Source organism: Apostichopus japonicus, chromosome 16 (assembly GCF_037975245.1).
Source record: "Apostichopus japonicus isolate 1M-3 chromosome 16, ASM3797524v1, whole genome shotgun sequence".
NCBI classification, from domain to species: Eukaryota; Metazoa; Echinodermata; class Holothuroidea; order Aspidochirotida; family Stichopodidae; genus Apostichopus; species Apostichopus japonicus.
The window spans coordinates 29,198,805-29,213,507 of record NC_092576.1 but is presented as its reverse complement, the minus strand read 5'-3'; the positions used below and the strand labels follow the sequence as shown (position 1 = coordinate 29,213,507).

At 35.2% G+C, this 14,703-nt stretch overlaps 1 protein-coding gene across 2 annotated transcripts; it reads right to left on the bottom strand.

The window, feature by feature from the left end:
• Positions 1-2,009: 2,009 nt before the first annotated feature.
• On the bottom strand, positions 2,010-14,608 carry LOC139982921 (uncharacterized). Of its 2 annotated transcripts, XM_071996123.1 has the most exons (12): positions 13,536-14,607; positions 13,041-13,170; positions 11,547-11,619; positions 10,394-10,714; positions 8,828-9,469; positions 8,416-8,526; positions 8,119-8,163; positions 7,725-7,757; positions 6,482-6,547; positions 6,048-6,098; positions 5,423-5,488; positions 2,010-4,113 (listed from the first exon to the last, which is right to left on the bottom strand). In XM_071996123.1, the coding sequence occupies exons 2-12, from the start codon at positions 13,059-13,061 to the stop codon at positions 2,660-2,662; spliced, it is 2,883 nt and encodes a 960-aa protein (XP_071852224.1). In that variant the 5' UTR covers positions 13,062-13,170; positions 13,536-14,607; the 3' UTR covers positions 2,010-2,659. The 2 variants fall into 2 exon arrangements, with proteins under 2 accessions (XP_071852224.1, XP_071852226.1); XM_071996125.1 differs by lacking the exon at positions 7,725-7,757 and having other exon boundaries at positions 13,536-14,608.
• Positions 14,609-14,703: the final 95 nt, after the last annotated feature.

The window sequence follows — 14,703 nt, the reverse complement described above, 5'->3', positions numbered from 1 at the left end:
AGGCGATAGTAATATGGTTTACAATTTGAATTGGACAGATATCAATTTATTAAGTTCATGATAAACTCTACGTCAACCTTATTTGTCTTTTAGTGTGATCTTTTAATTTCTGTTAGCCTTATGACAAATTGGCGGAATTTTCGCTCAACATAGTTCCTTCTCGTATTTGAAACTTCTCTTGTTGTGGGAGAAACTTACCACGGACACTCTTGACGGTGTAGTAAGCATTCGCCGAAATCTGTTTAAAAGGATTCCTCATTGTGTAATGATATCATAGCTAAGGTAGGAAATTATTTCGTAAAATTGTGGCTCTCAATGAGAGTTAGATATGGAGAAACATTGAAATGCTAAAGGGAAGTCACGTGGCTTCCTTTATTGCAGTAGGAGGGCAGTCAGTATCGGATCACGGGGAATCGACATATACCGGTTTATATCGGTAAAGACATAGATATAAACCGCTTTCAAACTGATGTGAGTACGACTAAATGATCATATATCGATTTTTAAGTTTGTTTCGATTAAATCGGTGCAATGGCAATTTAAATGGTATAAGTCATTATTAAACTGGATGACGCGATACAAAGTAACGCATACAGTTATAGAATAGCATGCGTTCATTTAAACTAGTAAAGGTCAATTTAAATACCGACTTAATGTTAATGCATTATTTGAAAGTAACTTTATTGTACAATTGGCTTGGTAGTAGACATTGAGGGTAACTTGAAGCAATTATCCTTAACTAGGCAGGCGAGTCTGGAGAGCTAACGGTAGTTACAAAAGATTTGTTTATTTTCATACGTCTCAAAATACCATGTTTAAGTTTCAATAAATTTATTTGATCTTGTCTTAAATTTGTTTCTGTTTAACACTCAAGCGTGGCACAATACAATTTCAACATACGGACTGCAGAATTGTTAAGAAAAGGGTTCCATGAGTTTCTCGAAAAAAGTTGCTGTTTGTAATTGAACTTAGAAGGAAATGGGCTCAACGATTTGGAACGATATCTCTCTAGCAGAATAAAGAACTTTTAAAGGGTTTCGCAAACGTCGACAATACCTTGTATGGATGCAGGTTAGGTTATGGTACCATACATGTCTGCACGACAATTGTAACAAATGCAGGTTACATTATGTAAGCAGAAAATATAATTTAGCGATGATACTTTAACAACTGCATCATTATAGAGTTAAAAGTGCCAAAGCAAATCAACATTACAAAGTTTTAATCCTTGGAAAAATGTTCCACTCTCAAGAATTTTGTTTTTGAAATCATGGCAGTCTTTTGCAGGAACAATTGGCGTACGGAAATAGCAAGTAAGTGAAATATAACGAGATTCAACATCACACAACCACTATAAAAATTTCCATCACCACCAACACTAAATTGAATCCATTAATAGGTAAAATGTGGAAATCTAAACATCGTGTCCTTATGCAAAGCAACCTTGATAGGGAAACAATTACTAATAGTTGCAAAATAAGTCTTCAATCAATCATTAACTGATTCTTGCTACGCATCACAGATATTGTTTTTTATTAAGAAACGTGCATAACGTAATATGTTATATGTAACATTATTTTTCGTGGGAGGGTTGATACGTGAGAGATGGTCTTGCAACGGCGCTAAGCGACCTGGGAATTCATATTGAGGGGGATTTTTAACGCTTTTACGGGCCTGTATCTTCCAGTTTTTGGGGTGGGGTGGGGACTGGTGGACCTTCGGGCAAGTCGATCGTTTGTACGTCTGTAGAGGTTTCATGTTTGGTTCGGTGTGTGGTTAGAGTGTTGACGGGTTGGCGTTGTGGGTTAATCCTGGTTGATATTATTGTTTTTCTGTGAGGGTAGGCTTTTGTATTTAGTGCCTTTTTGACCATGACGTTTTGGGTTCCTCTGTGCACGCATCACAGGTAAGTCGGAAATACAAATTACAAGAATGAATTCAAAGCGACACGAGATATAAAAAGACTCAAGAAGTACAACATATATATTACAAACACACGGGTTGCGTAGATAAGTTATACCGCTATTTGAACTTAATCACAAAATGTAGTTACACGATAAATTAAATACATGCACATGCAAATTGCTACAGTTGTTTCTGTATTCTTACAATAGTCAACAATATTAAGTTAATATAATTATCATTAAGACATTCCATATAAATTGCCACCATTCATAACAGGAAACAACCATTAATTTTAAAAGCTATGCAAATGAGTAATTTCATTGAGAAAGTTTTATCACATAGGCAAATGCAGAATAAGGTGTACAAGTAGAAAGTGCTCTCCGTGAACAATAGTGCTAACATTTCCGATATTTACTCATGTCATCGAAAAGCGGAGTGGTGTCTAATTGTTGATTTTTATCACCTCTCAAATTGTTTCCTGTCACTCTTGGTTGAATATCTTCAGCGACAACAGAGCGCCAAAATCATAAATATTATTGCGAAGAGCAATAATATGTAATCAAATATTGATTTGATATTTCTGAAAGTTTTTTTCATTCGGTCAAAGTAACTATTTAGACAAACACTAAGTTTGAAGTGAGGTATCTTGAAATTGTCGATACAGGGTACAATTAACGTCAGTGTTTGGATTTCCTGTTGCTGATATCCCATCAAAAAGTATTTCATTAGTCACTTTCTATCAAATATGAAACTCTTACACAAATTTCTCATTGAAAATGGTTAGAAAATCGTTCGACTCGCTTCCTTCACTTGCATTTTCTGTTATTGTTATATTCTGAGCATTTCCATCAACAGACAAAACAGTTGGTTTCAATGCAAATTTGTTAAGAAAGTTCAGATAACTGTCGATTTCCTCAGCCTTTGTACGGACCTGAAGTTGTAAGGTCAATTCTTTGTCACACATTTCTTTTTTGATGTCGTCTTCAGTTTTGAACCTATATGAGCACTCGTGATGATGGCGAGTGTCACATTTACAAACATTACAACTAAATGAGAAGAAGGACCATGTCTTGGAAACAACAGGATAGATACAGGTATTTTTACATTTGATACAGTTTAAAGCCAATTCTTTAGATTCAATGGAAACTTTGATACCGCTAGTATTAATCAGATGTTTTTTGTAGTTTTCTGTAGTCTCGTTACTAATTTTTGTTTTTGCTGCCATGCTTTCTTCAATTTTTGAAATAGCAACTACTAGATCTTTCCTTTTACTTAAAACTTCCATACTATGTTCAAGACTAACGGGAGATTCATTTTTCACCTTTTCTTTGAAGTTTTTAAAATTCCTCTCACTTTGTGTTCCATAAAAAACTACTTCTTTCGAGTTGCTTTTCAATGAAAAGTAAACATGGTAAGGATACTCAATACTTCCTTTCGTTTTGAAATCGTCAAATTCCCCTTTTGTGTTACAGGCTATCATGGCGATTACTTTATCTCGCAAATTCTTGCCAAGTATTTTGAATACAGGATGATGTAAACAATCCTCCAAAGTGGGTGACAGTTGTTGAGTGATATCTTGTAATATTATTACCGCATTAACGTATTCCAACTTGTACGTGTCTTCACATGTAGTAAGTGTGTGAAGTTGTTCTGTTATTGCTTTAAACTCAATTTCGCTTGCTGCATCTGTTGCAAACGTTATCTTCCCTTGCATGGTTGCGTCACTCGAACCTGTTGTAGCAACCGTGACTGGTGTATCGTTCGAATCTTTCATGTCCCCGATGCTTGTCGTATCGGGTGCAAATGCTGTACTCCTTGTTCCAACTGAACCCCTCATTGATACAGGTATAATTACGAAGGTAATATCAAACGGTAATTCTGAAGACAAATTATCTTTGAGGGTACATATCTGTATTTCAATTCCACAACTTTGCAGTGTTTGATTGCTATCCAGACATTTGACGTCACAGCTGAAATGATCCTTATTCTTGACTCCTGTAACATATTTTAACAAAATGAACGCAATTGCATCTATTTCAATATTACTGCCATGAATTAAGAAGATAATTTTTTCTTCACGATCAGGTTTTTCACTGCCAACAACATCTTTCTTTATTTGGATGTTGTTTTGATGATCCTGGATTTCGCCTTGCTCTGGATTCTCATGTTGTTTTTTCGACCGGTTTTCATCTTCATGATTTAGGTTATCTATCGAGAGAAGATGCACTTTATTATACAAATGTGATATCTTGCGTTAATCTGAATTTACAATAAACGGGTTATACTTGAGTGTCGATCAACATATTAAAAATGCTTGGGTGTGTGTGTCGTTTGGTAGTGGGAGGGGGGAGGGGGGCTATTGTTACCAGTAAGTAAATTTAATTGGGACGGATCTTAGCACTTAAAGACAAGATGCCGCCGTTGTAAACAAAAATCAGCTCCCCTCTTGATGCCTCACAAATCCTTGTTATATGTAATTAAGAGAAATGTTTAGACCTAGCCATGCTACGAATATACGGTATGTTATATTATAAATAATTTCCAGTCCGGTCAGAGAAAAATCTTGTTTAACTGTATATTTTCAGTTGGTTGGTAGGTTGGGCTTGAGAAATCGATTGGTCGTGTTAAGATTCTTACGCAGTGAAATTCAAGCAATAAGTACTAGCGCAATTGTTCTACACTCTCACCCGATAGACAAAGAAAACACAGTTACTACTGTAAGTTTTAAAGTTTTGTTCCACAGTAGAAACTGGATCGTGCTATAAATCGGTAGCATGTGCTAATATGATTACAGTAAGAACTGAGGATATGTGTAATTCCAACAAATCAAGTTTCTGGGATTTTTTGGGATTACACATATCCTCAGTTCTTACTGTAATCCATAGAGCACATGCCACCGATTTATCAGATTTGTCAGCACTATCCAGTTTTAATGTGGTCCAGAACTTTATGGTAGTTACTGTAATCCCCGTGTGAATCGGCTTGTTCTCTTAATATAAACACTTTCGATAAAGTACCTATCAGAGTTGGTGTTGGGGAGGACATCCAACTTTATCATGTTGAATTTTGACCTTTGCTTGAGTATTCCGTTAAACAATCAAGGTTGATCTGGAAGTTCTGATGTGTTATGTCTTGAATTTGACATTTTATCTGTAACTGATCTTACTTTGCTCAACATATTTCTGCTCATAGCCAGGAAAGTAACGTTAAGATTTATCTTTTGATCTTTTCTCTTTCAGCTTCCAATTTTTAGCTCGAACTTTTGACGTATTATCTCTGAATGATGTCGTTAACTCGTAATGGATCTCGAAACTGAAACCTTACTACTTGTGGTCTTATTGAAGAACCTCTTGAATACAGCTTCAATCTAAAATGAAATGTTGGCATATGTATTTACATCCTCATGCTGAACTTCAGAAACAATACTTCTCCTTGGCAGAAATTAGATGACAATAAAGCACAAAATTTAAAGATTCTGAGCTCACTCTCGGATAAAATTGTTTTTAAATTGTCGTACCTGATTCAGTAAGAGTCTGTGGGTTTCTATTATTGAGGGGTTCCTTTCCAGGGGAGGTACAAGTTTCTGAAATCAAACAAGAATGAAAGCACGTGCTTAAAGAAGAAAGAAATTTATTTGAATTCCTACATTCATCTTCGCAGTATTCTTTCTATGAACCGCTTTTATAAACTTCTCAAACATTATCTTTTTGTTAATCATGATACTTGTTTCAATAAGTTAAATGCTAAGTAATGTTATTTTGTAATTGTTAAATTCTCCAGTTTTGTATTTGGTTTCAGCACGACCGTGCAAATCTTGTGTTGCAAGGTAATGGTTGTGCATAAACTTTTCATTCATTCATTTCATTCATCTTAAACTTTTGAAAGCCTTATCTCTTAACTTAAACCATTGTTATTTGTAAGAACGTATAGTCTTATTGGGAACCTCTTCGAAACCATTTCAATTGTAAACAAATGTTGGCTTACGAATTTAATTCCCAACGCTTAACTTTAGCAACAATATTCCTTCCTCGCAGAATTTGATGACAAATAAAATACTAAATGAAAGATCATGAGATGATGATTACAACGTTTTCTTCCAGCAGAGCAAAAATGGGATGAAGAAAACTGTAAAATTGTCATACTTAATTCAGTTTGATTCTGCGGGTTATTAGGATCCTTTTTAGAGGAGGTTTCTGAAATCAAACAGGAATGTAAGATCGTGCTTAAAGAAGGAGGAAAATAGTTGGCTTCCATATATCAATCTCATCCTTTGAACGCTTTATCTCCAACTGTTGTCATCTACTAAAAATTTCCATACTATTCTTCAAAACTCAAAACCTCATCATTTGTAAGAACGTTTAGTCTTATTGAAGAACATTTTCCAAACCGTTTCAATTTCAACGAATGTTGGCTTACAAATTTCATGCCTCAAGGTTACCTTTAGCAACAATACTCCTTCCTGACAGAATCTAAATGTCAAATAAAATACAAAACGAAAGATCATGAGCCGATTATCAGAATTTTATAGTCCAGCAGAGAAAACATAGGATGGGACAAAACTGTAAAATTGCCATACCTGATACAGTTTGAAGCTCTTGTTTGCTATCACTGAGTGGTTCCTTTTCAGAGGAGGTACCCATTTCTGAAATCAAGGAAGAATGTAAGCTCGGTCTTTAAATGAGAAGAAACCATAACCATAGACGAAAGTCCGTATATTAGAGTCATCCGTCTGTATGTGTCTATTACAGTTATTATTACTATTATTGTTTATTTGCAAGATTGTCAAAAAACTTCTTAACAGCTACACTGATTTTCTTCAAACTGAGTTGGCCCAAGACATGACCCTCAGAAACAAATCTCAAATATCAGAGGTCAAATAAGTGTAAGTTTTGATCCTGTTATAATTCCAAGGGCAATATTTAATTAACATGCAATATCTAATAATATACGTAGTGGAATGTAAGTCTATTAAATCTATGTTTCCATAGTAACTAAAGTGAAAGGTGCCGGTTTGAGGCTGAAATTTAATTTAATAGTGCAATTTTGTTTTTCAACTCATCCTACACGGGTGGGTCGTCTTTTTCAACATTTAGTGGTACCCCACGATGGAAACTTTCATCGAACAAATCGTCAAATAAAATGACACAGTTCAAATTAAACCAAAAAAGGAAGGGGCCAGCATTTGTTTATCACATTCGTATACATTTAATGTTGAAAAAAACTAGCGTGTCAACATTGCTTTACCGTTTCTGGAAGATGTGTTCTTGAGGTTTTCAGGGAATGTTACTCATGATAAAGGATAATTCCTTGTAGACTTTGAAATGGAACGGTCAGTGTCCAAAGGTCGTCTGAAACGTAAACTGACTTTTCTCTTTGAATAGAAGTACAAATGTTCAATAGACGTCCAAAGTAGACAGCTATATACTCATATATAGAAATGATAGTAATATTTAACGTAGGATTGCTGACACACCTGTCTTTAATCATCAGTCTCATCCACGCAAAAATTGTACGAATTTGCATCATTTTTGGAAGCTCGACTTCACAAATAAAGAAGGTTATGTTAACTTACCATAAAGGTATTGAAACAAAAAGCTTATCACGGCAATCAAACAACTTATTTATATTCCAATTTATCCTAATTAGGCAGTATGAAGCAATGTACTTTACGCAAGTCAGCTATTTGCTAGACTTTTTACTGACAATAATGTATTTTTCATAAAGATTAAATCATCAGTACATCATATGTGTTGCATCACTTTTCTGAAAAGTAAACTATAAAAATAAGAATATATGTAACCGTTTACATATTCTAGTACCTTTTCTCATTATATTAGGCGGCAATGTATTTTCTGAAAGGAGTAAAAATTAATGTATTATGAAAAAATAACGTATAGTACAATTGTAATCGAATAGTGTTACCAATTTTTTTCACAACCGTTTGCTATTCAAAAGATGGTTGACTTAATCACTGAACATGTTACACCCCCCCCCCAAAAAAAAATACAAAACATTTGTCACCTTACATATACCACAGTCGAAACGTAAGGACAGATTAATTGCATTTAATACAAAATGGTACTTATTTCATTTGTGTCAACGATGGAAGGTTACAGCATTAGTTTTCATAATTATTATACAGTCACTCATTTGTATAATATTTGTTACATATTATTTGTATAGTCTTATTATTGAATTAGATAAATCCCTTACCTGTTTGGTCATTGCTTTTATTTATATTTCTCCTCTTTCGAAATACTTGAACGGAGAAAAAGAATTCAAGTTAAAAAAGACTTGTGTTGTTTGCTGCCAAAATCAGTAGACAATATGTACAAAGCGGTACTATGCAAGACACGATTCAAAACTAATTGAGCATTCTCTGACGAAATTACACAGATATCTTACTTGAATACAATTAAGATTACATTGATGTGACGCCTATGCAAGTTTCACTTAACGAGACATATGTATTTATTACACCCAGTTGGAATGAGAAATCAAATACAATACCTATAAAAACCAAGACCATTCCTACTATAACACAAAGCAAGACAAGGCATAGCGTAATGACTATCGCACCAGATGATGTGTTGTTCTGATCGACTTCTTCAATGACGTTCTCTGTGATAGAAAGTAATTGCAAGGTTAAATATTACGGTTATGTCATAGTGAGAAGCACTCGGTTCTGATGGAAATGCAGGAAGATTCATGAGTGTAAAATGTTAACAGAATTAGAAGTCAGCTAAATATCTAATTGACAACGTACATTTCGACCATGCATGATACTATGTTGTATGCCTTTGTCACGTTAGAGTATATTTGCAATAGTTTTGCCTATGAATGCCTATGATATACAAAAGTGGTAGATTATATAACAAAGCTAAATCTTGTGAAGAATTATATAAAAGTTATCTCAGCTTACCGATTGTTAAATTGTAACTTCTGACGTTTTCCTCAATCCCGTTACTTACGTAACAAACATACAAGTTCTCTTGACTGTTGTTAATCTGAGGAATCACCAGTGCACCATCATGGTTGAGTCTGTATGGGTTCTCTTGAAAGGACATCCCTGTTTTGAAGAAGCCATAGGCTATTACATCGTAACGTGTTCCATTTATTTTCTTCTTCCATACAAAGAAGATCATGTCGTCTTGTACATCACATGGTAGTGTAATCACACTCCCGTTTATTACTTCTTGTAAGAGTATGTTTTTTTGTTCTCTCATAGGTGTTATATATACCTCGACTAACAGGAACGAGTCTGAATAATCTAGGATAGATATTGCGCTCTCAGCTTTACACACAAACAAATAAAAGTGCAAACTTGCACGTTTTTGAAACTTCAGTGTAGCAGTAGTTGTATTCAATCCGCCTTTGGGAAAATACGTAAGCTGAAAATTTTCGTCCAAGTCACCATCAGACGTCCTTTTGACCCATGATAATTGAACAGGTGGTCTGACGTCAGCCACAGTACATTCCATCGTATCGTTCCACCCTACTTGCTGATAACAATGTTGCTTATTGACACATTTGTCTACGACTGGGAATGGTATGTGTGGGCGTGCTGAAAGGAAGGATATGTGAACAGCAAAGTGTGATATATTAAATAAGCATAAAATGTGTGAAAAAAGCCATGTACCGTTCAACAAATATTTCTTTTTACCATGACTGTTAACTATTTATTCAGCATTTGACTAAGAGCATGATCCCTTAGAGGTAGAGAAAACTTTCTCTCCATCTATAATCCCTCCATATGTTATTGATTAGAAAGTGAATAATTATTCAAGTTCTGGTCTGCCCGATGAAAGTTAGAATCATCATCTTCTCAATGAGTCCTGAAGTCTAGCAACTGTTGAAACAACGACACGGCACGAACAACAATTTGATCTGATGTACGTAGTCGATTGCTTGTAAATACAAAACTCGTAGGTTAAGAACTACCAAAATGTTTAATATACAACATTACATATCACTGTTATTCATAATATGTTAAATAGTGTAAGTTATAAAAGAGTTCTGACAGAAGACTTTTATGAAAAGTCTCGGTATGTCGTTGACTGTGGTACCAAACAATACCATATTCCATATTAATTAAAAATACAAAAGGAAGGCCTTGAAATTCTAATTGGTGTAAGAGCTGTAGCAGACTCTTGAAAGTCTCTAATTTGATTTTATCTCATTATAGAGTTATTGCATCATCGAATCAAACCTCTGACAATCTTGCAAGCGATAAACATGACATCAATGGCTCAATGCTGGGTTTAAACCTATATTGAATTGTACGAGGGAATGACTTAAAGTAGCTCTGTCCACCAAAAAAATATGTTCTCTGGAGGATCACAGGCTGTGATATCTTATATTTTCATATATTTGCATTATAATATAAGTCAAAAGAGGATGCTTATATCATTGCATTGGGCAGCATTTCAGTTAATAATGTTGCAAATCAAACACAACGAAATAGCACTAAAAAGAATGATTGATTTACCTAATACATTGACATCAACTTTATTTGGTACCAGGTTGCTGATACGGGTTTCAAACAGAACAACCGTGAAAATCCTTTCGTGTTCAATGTTAACACGATTGATCAGCAACGAACCATTCGTATATAGATCATACTCCCCAGATTCGTAACCATGCCCACGTTTCTGTCCCTCTTGGATAAACACGAATGGTTGTTTGGTAAGATCCTGAGTATCATACCAGTAAATACCGAAATATTCCTTTGGAAATGAACAGTCGAGAACACCAATTGTTCCAAGTTGAAGCGCTTCTTGCGGACGACAGAATTGTTCAGCGTTGATTCCTGTGCATGTTGAAAAAGACGTGGAAAATGAGATTTTCCCAACTCATATATGTCATGTATTGAGATTCATACATTTGATTGTGAAAACATTAACATAATTGGGGCAGACACATCGTGCACAAGTCTAATGTAGTTATGTTCGAGGTCGTCGTCAAAGTAGCAATACACTGCAAGTTGTATGGGATGTAGTTTGGCTTAGAAGCCAAGAAGGAAAGTCGGAACCAAAAATTGCTTAAAAACATAATCCCAAGTCTTATGAAGTTGATACATCCAATGGTATGTATCGGAGGAAAAGATCGGATAGTATGAAGCATGAGGAAACATGCAGGACTTAACGCCCAGTCTTCATATTCCAAGTCCAAGTCCTGAATAAATAGGAGCCAAACTAAAGGGATACTCAACAGCTAGTGTAAGAATAGTAAAAAGAGCAAAGAAGTGCCATCAAAGAGTGTTGAAGGAGATTGCGATTCATGAGTGTTGACTATCAATTTGCATGATACAAGAAAATAACCACTTATAAGCTGAAAAAAGGATGTCATGTATTGAGATTCATACATGTGATTGTAAAAGAGCACCTTCGATGGGAAGAAGTATTAAAGTACACACATATAAAGGGCTTCTTGTTATGATTGACGACTAAATCAATACTTATATGTTGATGAGAGCAACCTCTTGCGTATTTTTTGCTATTACTAAGTGAAAGGAATAATAAAACACATAACATTGTTATGCAGTTTCTTTTTGTTTTCAAACAGTGCCAACCGTCTTGATTTATACACAGTAACCAGGTAAAATAAGATTAAATTTTGTTAGTTTTGGTAGCGCAACTTACCGATTGGCAATAGGATCGTTGAAAGAAGTAAGAACATACATGCAGGACCCATCTTGCAAATAATGTCTTGGTTCTGAGGTATGCAAATGGAAAGAATATTTGAGTAAGTCCCTAATTGTAACAGTATTATGATATTTTACTATTATTTTGTATTACTATTATGAACTATATCAATATGGTACTGAATGTTGTACGATGTGAACATTAGTACTAAGCATTTTTCAATCGTATGATGATTTCAATAAAGTTGGAGTTGACTTCATTTTCATGCTTGTCTTAGTCACTCCCAGTAAATGATACGCTGTGGCTTTTATAAGTAACACCTAATGTAGTAATGTGCACGTTACTGTTAGGCTGCATGTTTATAGCATGCGGTTTTTATTGGTGCTTGAACTTTGGAACGAAGGTGCGTATTGATATTGTCAACTCAAACAGACGAGTCACGCAACCAGGCACGAATGTAGATATACATTTATGTTAATTAAGTAACAGAAATGATAGGACATGGAATACGTCTGTCTATAACATAAGCTTAACTGAAGTATAATTTATGCAGAATTTATGTTAGAAATGCTGAATTTTTGTGTGGAAAAGAACGAGATCTGACCAAGTGACCACATGATTACAATCCCTGCGCTCTACCAACTGAGCTATCTAGCTATTATTTGGTGGCAGGGTTGAAATCGCTTAAAACGATTCCATTGTATATGACTTCCTAGACAATTATCAATTGTTTATATACATGGTATTTATTGTACCAGAAATGTATGAAGATGTAGTTTCACTTGAAGATTTCATTGTGAATCCATATACACTTTATTGTCACATGATTAATTTCGGGTTAACTAACTCATAACTCTGTCAAGGTTTATAGTCTGTTCTGCAATACTTCTGCATAAAGTGAAAAATTTGCTAAAACATCGAAACCATTGAACAGTTTAAATGGACTGTTAGTCGATAGTTGAAGACGTGAGTCTGAAATAAAGAAGTTTGAGTTTTAAGCTGCACCGGTAGAAATATCTTTTTGTATAAATAATAATAAAAAAAGAGAGAATGTGTTAAATAAGTTTGAGTCGAAAAGGAAAAATACCGGTATTACTTGTTGAACTATTTTAAGCTTTCTATTTCCCAACTAGACTCCCATTGGAATTAAACTTGTGCAAATATGTTTCTTTGTACCAGCTAGCTGCCTCATTGTTACTTGGTATTCGGCTAGTAGCAGCTGTAGCCAGAAGATATTTTTTGGATACATTGTAAGTTGAACAGGTTAGAAATTAGCCATGTTTGTCATTTTCATGTTAGTTCGTGCGATTACACTTCAAGTTCGGACTTTCACTATCCATCGTGTTGTCAGGTGTTTTCCGTCATCGTACAGGTAGTTTACACAGGTCTACTTTCATCGACCCGTCATTTCTAGTGCAATTAGAGACGTTTTTCAATACAATAGTTTCCAGTAAAACTATCTATTGTTATAACAACATATCGGGGATTTACCACTTTTCCTCTTGTTTTCATTCTCGTATACCTCACGCAGCGTCTAGTTGGTGGTTGATACTCGCGCAGTTCCTTTGTATACTGGGTACCGTAGTCCCTAGCCCATTCGTCTTCTCTCCACAGGCACGAACTGGTTCATGGCGGAAAACCAAGATGATGAGGCAATGCAAAACGAACACGATTGTTGAGTACGAGCTTAAAACCTCATCTTGTCTTGTATAGATACCCACTTTGACAACCAGATATCTTCCCTTACCCCCGTTTTCGATATCTCCCTACCTATACCACTGTCTTCGGTGTTCTAGTTGTTTATCACTCATTGGTATATTATTGCCTACATAATGTTGGTGTACTTGAAAATAAGATACAATGCATGTAAACGGTACTGCTGTATAGATAAGAAAGAATATAGAATACAGTATTTTGATAGAAAACGTTTCCCCGTATAACACTTTTGAAATGATTTGAAACGAAAATGTAACACAGACACCTTACCTGTTTAACCCCTCTACAGAATATGGAATGACTTCTTGAATGCGTTGGAGGAAGTGGAAGTATGGAAAAGCCAGCAGAAGAACACGGACACAGTGAACAAAGCTGGATTTGACTTCGAGACGGAGTGAGTTTCGTGTCAGACTGACAAGTGAGTGACGAGGATACGAAATAATGATCGATTCCAAGAACGCATACGACGTTTCATTTCGTAAATGCCTTACTATTCAAGATGATACTTCACACTTCGTAAACAAACGTTATCTACATACAGTTTGAAACTATTGAACTATTTTTATTATTAGTGCCATCTATGGGTATTGACAAGGATATGTTAATTTTAAAAGTATGCACTCCCTTACGCTGACAGCGTTGCCGCTTGATACAATTAGGATAATTTATTAGCGTGCGTTATTGGACTTTGGTCATGTCTGTCAATTGCTTTGTGTTGTATTGTGCTGTGTTGTAAATGTACAGGCATACATGCGTCATGTCTTCTAACTTTAGCCTAGCTTAGTGGTCGTTTGGCACGCGATCGTACACAATTGGTAAACAGCTTCATACTCTTTTTTTATACGCCTCATAACATTGCTTTGTGTAAATTGAGGACCCAGCAGCAGCTTTAGAGATAGTTGTTTTTGATCTGGCGTGGGGGCTTAGTTTGGGCAAGCGCAATGTATTAATAACACTTTCGTACGTTTAGCTATACTGGGAGGCAATTTAGTCCAGGAGGAATTATTGAATCAACCTATTGATTTGAGTCATTCCTGATAGTCGCCTTCAGAAGAATGTCAAAGATCGTTATTCCGTAGGAAACAGAAAATCTCAATTGAAATATGTCAACAACTTCAGATAAAGCAGTCACAAGTTTGATATGAAATCTCAAAGAAATAGCCAAAGCTATGAGAATATTAGATTTTGAAGATGTGAATCTGTAGATAAAATGTTGAGATTTCCGAGGTCCCACTTAAGACACCGTAGCGTCTACAAAAGTACAAGTTATCTGGATAATGTCCCAAACTTCACCGTTTTTTTTTCCTGCGCTCTAACTTTTCATAACTTCCTACGCCACTGATCTAGCAATTTAGACCTCATTGGGAGTGACATGACCATGACAAAGTTAATTCTTCTCTTGATTTATATACATATCTCATTCTTATTCAACTTTTAT